This window comes from Rhincodon typus, chromosome 24, assembly GCF_021869965.1.
Source record: "Rhincodon typus isolate 14 chromosome 24, sRhiTyp1.1, whole genome shotgun sequence".
NCBI classification, from domain to species: domain Eukaryota; kingdom Metazoa; phylum Chordata; class Chondrichthyes; order Orectolobiformes; family Rhincodontidae; genus Rhincodon; species Rhincodon typus.
Window position 1 is genome coordinate 3,286,328 of NC_063355.1, and position 8,248 is coordinate 3,294,575.

The window sequence follows — 8,248 nt, forward strand, 5'->3', positions numbered from 1 at the left end:
TGTGTGTGTGTGTGTGAGTGTATGTGTGCGTGTGAGTGTTTGTGTGTGAGTGTGTTTGTGTGTGTGTGTTGGGGTGTGTGTGCCTGTGTGTGTGAGTGTGTGTTTATGAATGTGTGAGTGTGTGTGTGTGTGTGAGTGTGTTTGTGTGTCTGTGTGTGTGTGTGTGTCTGTGTGTGTGTGTATGTGAGTGTATGTGTGTGTGTCTGTGTGTGTGAGTGTATGTGTGTGTGTCTGTGTGTGTGTGTGTGTGTGTATACGTGTGTGAGTGTGTGTCTGTGTGTGAGTGTGTACATGTGTGAGTGTGTGTGTGTGTGGATTCCAGTGTCTAGCCAGAGAGGCCTGAAATGACATTGGAGGAATATTCATGGCCCTGTTGTCTGTATGAGGAGAGGGGGATCACAAGGACTGAGCCTGGCCTCAGGCTGTGCTTCAGTTACACATCAAGCAGGGGCTCATTTACAATGCCTCCCCTGAATTCCTGGTGTCAGTCAACAGAACTGAGCCAGTCTTTGTAAATCACTGAAACTCCCTCTTTGAATCAGACCCTCCCGTCCTCACGATGTCTCCTGCCATGGTTGGGGGGGGGGGGGGTGGTGTAGTGCTGTCCTCCTTCCTGTCACCCCACCCAGGGTTTAATCCGAGGAGCTGGAGAACATTGCGGCTCTCAGGGACTCTCTCCCCAAGCTCCTCAAAGAGTACAGGCTTCAAAACATTACTGCCTTCTCCATGTAACTCAGAATGTCTTCATTCGGTCACACCATCACAGCATATGCTCAATACTGTCCACTCTAATACTTTGTTTCACAACATTTTAGGTGAGTTTTATTTCAATGTAAAATTAATCCCAGCTTTTCATCCAGAAAATGTACTCTGCCCCTGAATTTTTTGAATCTGTGTTGGCATTGCTGGGTGGCCAGCATTTATTGCCCGTCCCTCGTTGCCCTTGAGAAGGTGGTGGTGAACGGCCTTCTTGAACCTCTGCAGGTCGTCCTGCTGTAGATTGACCCTCAATGCCATTAGGGAAGGAATTTGCGGATTTTGACCCAGTGACAGTGAAGGAACAGCGTTATATTTCCATGTCAAGATAGTGAGTAGCCTAGAGGGATCTTTGGTGAGTTTCTGCAGTGAATCTTGTAGATAGTACACACTGCTGCTACTGAGTGTCGGTGGTGGAGGGAGTGGATGTATGTGGATGTGGTGCCAATCAAGCGGCTGCTTTGTCCTGGATGGTGTCAAACTTCTTGAGTGTTGTTGGGGCTGCACCCATCCAGGCAAGTGGGGAGTATTCCATCACGCGCCTGAATAGAATGGATCATTCCCAACCCGAAACATCAGCTTTCCTGCTCCTCTGATGCTGCCTGGCCTGTTCATCCAGCTCTACACCGTGTTATCTCTGACTCCAGCATCGGCAGTTCTTACTATCTCAGAATAGAATAGAAATTTATTGTCAGGTGTACTTTTACATGAAAAATACTGTAAAAGGTTTTATAATCCGCCCCATCGCTGACAGAAGTCACACATATTAATGAACAAAAGTAAAATTAAGACAAAGTCCATCATAGTTCAGTTACCGTCTCCTGGGCTCAGGGAAAGCCAATTAAGGAAGGACGGAATACCCTGAAGATGAAATCAGGAAGAGACCATCATGCCAGGCCATTGGATACTGGGCCATAAGCCTTTGCCAAGGAAGACCACTGTGCCAGGCTGAGACCAACATTTCTGGTCAAGACTGCCCAGTAGGGCGCTAGTGTTTTACTCATGGGATAACAAGGTTGGAGCTGGATGAACACAGCAGGCCAAGCAGCATCAGAGGAGCAGGAAGGCTGACGTTTCGGGTCTAGACCCTTCTTCAGAAATGGGGGAGGGGAAGGGGGTTCTGAAATAAATAGAGAGAGAGGGGGAGGCGGATAGAAGATGGATAGAGGAGAAGATAGGTGGAGAGGAAACAAACAGGTCAAAGAGGCGGGGATGGAGCCAGTAACGTGGGTGTAGGTGGGGAGTTAGGGAGGGGATAGGTCAGTCCAGGGAGGACGGACAGGTCAAGGGGGCGGGATGAGGTTAGTGGGTAGGAGATGGGGGTGGGGCTTGAGGTGGTAGGAATGGTTAGGGAGGCAGGGACGAGCTGGGCTGGTTTTGGGATGCGGTAGGGGGAGGGGAGATTTTGAAGCTTGTGAAGTCCACATTGATACCATTGGGCTGCAGGGTTCCCAAGCGGAATATGAGTTGCTGCAGTTCCTACTATCTCTTTTACTCATGGGATCTTTTTAATCCTGTAATTGCTCCCTCCCAGTTGGATCTCCATCTCCATTTTCCTTTTTCTTTATTTCTTTATTTTTCTGCCTTTATATTCCATGTTTTGGTTTTATTCTTCGGCATTTTAAGATGGCTGCCAGAAAATGGCAGCAATATACAACACTTCTCACTGTATCTTGTAACAAAGTACATGTAACAATAAATAAATAAATCAAATCGAATAAATCCCGATGCTCCGATCTCTGCGGCCAATCCTGATCCACCCCACAGCCTCGCTAACCAATCATTGGTCCAGTCTTTAGCAAGGCAGTTGGGTGGCCAATCAGAGAGTGAGCCAAATCTCAGAAATCTGATTGGATGATTCTTGCCTGTTGCCCATAGTCCTGTGTCCGATGAATGTATTTGAAGAACGGTAAAATAATCGAGCAGATTTTTTAATGATTTCCTGATCTCCCTCCCGAATCATAGATTCATAGAATCATAGGGATGTACAGCATAGAAACAGACCCATCGGTCCAACTCGTCCAGGCTGACCAGATATCCTAAATAAACCTAGTCCCATTTGTCAGCATTTGGCCCATATCCCTCTAAACCCTTCCTATTCATATACCCATCCAGATGCCTTTTAAATGTTGTAATTGCACCAGCCTCCACCACTTCCTCTGGCAGCTCATTCCATACACACACCACCCTCTGTGTGAAAAAGTTGCCCCTTAGGTCCCTTTTAAATCTTTCCCCTATCACCTTAAACCTATGCCCTCCAGTTTTGGTCTCCCCACCTGGGGAAAAGACCTTGCCTATTCACCCTATCCATGCCCCTCATGATTTTATAAACCTTTATAAGGTCACCCCTCAGCCTCCGACACTCCAGGGAAAATAGCCCCAGCCTATTCAGCCTCTCCCTATAGTTCGAGACCTCTAACCCTGGCAACATCCTTGTAAATCTTTTCTGAACTGTTCAAAGTTTCACAACATCCTTCCAATAGAGACCAGAATTGCATGTAATATTCCAAAAATGGCCTAACCAATGTCCTATACAGCCGCAACATGACGTCCCAACTCCTGTACTCCATGCACTGACCAATAAAGGCAAACATATCAAACACCTCCTTCACTAACCTGTCTACCTGCAACTGCAGTTTCAAGGAACTATGAACCTGCACTCTGAGGTCTCTTCGTTCTGCAACACTCCCCAGAACCTTACCATTAAGTGTATAAGTCCTGCCCTGATTTGCCGTTCCAAAATGCAACACCTTATCTAAATTAAACTCCATCTGCCACTCCTCAGCTCATTGGTCCATCTGATCAAGGTCCCCTTGTACTTTGAGATAACCTTTCTCGCTATCCACTACACCTCCAATTTTAGTGTAACATAGATATCAAAACATGGAAGATCCTCATTTAGAAGAAACTGACCTGGAGGAAGTTCCTGTATGAAGGAACACAATTTTTTTGAGAACATCATGTCAAGAGGAAGTACAGTAAAAGGCAGCAGAGAAACAAATCCGGAGATCTCAAGGCCAAAGTCCAATTCCCGGAAACAGCTGCCCAATGTTTGGTGGGAGATGTGTCTCTAGGATTGGTCCCATCATCTCCACAAGGACACCCTGGACCAGTGACATGGGATTTCCGAGCTGGATACCCACACTCATTAGCGACTGATTGCTGACCTATTAGTGATAGGCAGCATGGCTTTGTGCGGGCAAGGTTGTGGCTCACAAACTTGAATACGTTTTTTCAGGGAGAGATAAAGCTGATTGATGAGGGCAGGGCGGTGGATACTGTCTACATGGGCTTTAGGAAGGTCTTTGACAAGGTCCCTCGGGGCAGGCTGATGCAGAAGGTGAAGTTATATGGGATCCACAGTGAGCTGGTAAGATGGATACAGGAACTGGCTTGGTTACAGAAGACAGAGAGTAGCAGTGGGAGGGTGGCTTTCTGACTGGAGATCTGTGGCCAGTGGTGTTCCACAGGTTGTTAGTTTAGAATGGCATCATGAGTCAGCACAGACTTGGTGGGCTGAAGGGCCTGTTCCCGTGCTGTACTGTTCTTCGTTCTTTGTTCTTTGATTGTATAGATTCTATAGGGATTAACATTCATCATATTTTGCATAGAGATTGACACCAATAATATATTGTATGGACATTAACACTCAGTATATATTGCATAGAGATTGACACCGTATACTTTGTATAGAGATTAACATTTAGTATATGTTGTTTAGAGATTTAACACCCTGTATATATTGTACAGAGATTGACACTTATGATGTATTGTACAGAGTCCAACACTCAATATATTGTACAGAGAATAACAGTCAGTATATATTGTATAGAGATTAACATTCTGTTGAATAAAGTTTGTCACTCCATCTATATAGTAGAGACTAACACACAGTATGTGTTGCACAGAGATTCGACACTAAGTATAAATTGTATAAAGATGAACACTCAGGATATATTGAATATAGATAACAGCTAATATATATTGTGTTGAGATAACAGTATATATCATATAGCGATCAACATTCAGAATATATTGTATAGGGATTGACACTTGGTGTATAGTCTACAGAGATTAACTCTCAGTAAATAGTCTATATAGATTAATACAGAGTTGTTAGATGTGATTCTGAAAGATAGGATTTACATGCATTTGGAAAGACAAGGATTGATTAGGGATAGTCAGCGAGGTTTTTTGCGTGGGAAATCGTGTCTCACTAACTTGACTGAGTTTTTTGAAGAAGTAACCAAAAAGAGAGCAGTAGACATTGTTTACATGGACTTTAGTAAAGCCTTTGACAAGGTTCCCCATGGTAGACTAATGAGTAAAGTTAGGTCACATGGGATTCAGGGTGACCTTGTCAATTGGATACATAATTAGCTTAACAGCGGGAGACAGAGTGAGGAATGGTGGAGGGTTGTTTTTCGTACTGGAGGCCTGTGTTCCACAGGGATCAGTGCTGGGTCTACTTGTGTTTGTCATTTACATAAATGATTTAGATGAGAATATAGAAGGCATGCTTGGTAAGGTTGCAGTGACAGCAAAATTGGTGGCATAGTTGACAGTGAAGAAAGTTATCTAAGATTACAACGAGATCTTGATCAATTGGACCAACAGTCTGATGTGTGGCAAATGAAGTTTAATTTGGATAAATGCAAGGTATTGCATTTTGGTCAAACAAACATGGCAAGACTTATACAATTAATGATAAGGCCCTGGGAAGTGTTGTAGAATGGAGAGACCTGAGGGTCCAGGTACATAATTCTTTGAAGTTTGCATCACATATAGACAGGGTGGTTAAGAAGGTGTTTAGCACGCTTGCCATCTTTGCTCAGACCTTTGAGTGCAGGAGTTGGGACATCATGTTGTCCCACTGGGGAGGCCTCTTCTGGAATACTGTGTCCAGTTCTAGACACCCAGTTATAGGAAGTATATTATCAAGCTGGAGAGGGTTCAGAAGAGATTTACCAGGATGTTGCCAGGAATGGAGGGTTTGAGGTTATAAAAATAGGGTGGGTAAGCTGGAATTATTTTCACAGGAGCATAGGAGGTTGAGTAGTGACTCTATTGAGGTTTATAAAATCATGATGGGCATAGATAAGGTGAATAGCAAGGGTCTTTTCACTAGGATTCAAAACTAGGGGGCATACTTTTAAGGTGAGAGGAGAAAGTTTTAAACAGGACACAAGGGGCAACTTTGTTTACACACAGAGACGTTTGTGTGTGGAATGAACTGCCAGAGGAAGTGGTAGATGCTGGAACAGTTACAATGTTTAAAAGACATTTGGACAGGTACATGAACAGGGAAGTTTTGGAGGGATATGGGCCATGTTCAGGCAAGTGGGACTCATTTAGTTCGGGAACATGGTCAATGTGGACTGGTTGGACCAAGGCATCTGTTTCCATAGTGTATGATTCTGTGACTCCATATATATTCTATAGAGAATAACAATCAGGTTATAATGTGTAGAGATTAACACCCAGTTTAGTTTGTATGGAGATTAACATCCAGCATAAATTGTATAGAGACTGACACCCAGTACATATAGTAAAGAGACTGACACTGAGCATATATGTATAAATATTAACAATCAGAATATACTGCACAAAGATTAACACTCAATATACATACTCAATACACATAGGATATCTTGTATAGAGACTGACACTTAATATAACTTGTATAGAGATTAGCACATCCATTATGTATTGTGTAGAGATTGCCGCCCAGTAAATGTTGTCTGGAGATTAGACACTTAGTCTATTTCGTATAGAGATTAACGTCCAGCATACATTGTATAGAGACTGACCCGTGGCGTGCATTGTATAAATATTAACACCCAGTATTTATTTTACAGAGTTTAGACACCTAGTAGTTATTGTATAGAGATCAATGTTCAGTATCTATTTTATGGAGATTAAACACCCTATATATTGTATTGACATTGACATTCAGTATGTTTTATACAGCAATTAATATCCTGTATTTGTCTTATAGAGATTGACATTTGGTATGTTTGTGTATCTTTATTAGCATTTAATACATATTGCAGAGATTAACACTCAGTATATTTTGTATAGAGATTCACATTTAATGTGTATTGTACAAAGACCCAGTAATTACTCTATAGGGATTAACACACAGTACATATGGTATATAGACTAACACAGTATATATTGTATAGAGACTAACTCTCAGTGTATGTGGTATAGTGATTAATATGGTATATACTGTATAGAGATTCACTCTCAGCGTGCACAGTATAGAGATGGACACAGTGTATGATGTGGACAGATATGAGTATGTTTTCAGAAAGTCAGAACCAGTGTGACAGTCACCATTTCCCATCTATTTCCGAGTATGCCTGCTGTGATACTGAAGCCTGGTTTCCAGGTTATTTACAGTCGTTTGCCTCATGGTGTGAACACAATGGGAGTGTGAGCTGCCCAAACCCCTCACTGCCTGTCCCCTCAACTATACTGCAGGCCATTCAGTAAACACCGCCTAACATCCAGGAAGCCAATGTTGTTTGGATGGCCATAAAGTGCAGGCCCATTGTAGGCAGGGTAACTGAACTGAGTGCCTGTGCTCTGTAACACTGCAGGGAGTCTCAACTCACAGGCACTCTGTGACGCTGTAGAACTCCTTCCATTGGATGGCTGGTTTACATTGATGAGGGACAAGTCCTGAGCACCTCCACTCTCCCAGACACCTTTCCCACAATCCTTACCACTCACCGGAGGGCCGAGGATGGTACTGAGCTCCACAGGATAGCTGGCCATCAGACTGGCTGTCGGCTTCTCTTCAGGCACTGGGAGACCCTCTGAGCCAGGGCTCATATTGCAAAATGCATTGAAGACCATCGGTTTCCCATAGACGCCCCTGGCCTCAACCCCATGGGCTGCAGGGAGAGCAGGGTCTTCGCAAACTGAGAGGTTCCTGTGAAAGAGGAGAGCAACTTCCTTTGGTGCAGTGTTTAGAACTCAAAACCTGTGTTGTGTGAGGGTGAGAAACAACAGCACAACGCGCAACGTGTGCAAGTGTTCAGTAAACAGCGTGAGACAGTACAACAAGAACCTCCAGGAGCCACATACACACTCACACTGACACACAGTCACACAAACACTCTCTCCCATACACACACACACACACATACACACACACACAAACACACACACACACACACACACTCACACTCACACACACACGCTCACACACACACACATGCTCTCACACACACACACACTCACACACACACACGCTCACACACACACATGCTCTCACACACACACACACTCACACACACACACACTCACACACACACATGCTCACACACACACACACGCTCTCACACACACACACTCTCACACACACACACTCTCACACACACACACTCACACTGACACACAATCACACACTCTCTCACACAAACACTCTCTCCCATACACACACACACACAAAGACACACATATACACACACACACATACACA

The 8,248-nt window shown here is 43.9% G+C and overlaps 1 protein-coding gene across 1 annotated transcript in view; it reads right to left on the reverse strand.

The window, feature by feature from the left end:
• Positions 1 to 6,104: 6,104 nt before the first annotated feature.
• Positions 6,105 to 8,248, reverse strand: part of LOC125485959 (T-box transcription factor TBX6L-like) — a 19,025-nt gene continuing 16,881 nt past the window's right edge. Inside the window, exon 7 of the mRNA XM_048611585.1 lies at positions 6,105 to 7,696. Coding sequence (XP_048467542.1) covers positions 7,228 to 7,696 — 469 coding nt within the window. The 3' untranslated portion in view covers positions 6,105 to 7,227. The remainder of the gene's footprint in view (positions 7,697 to 8,248) is intronic.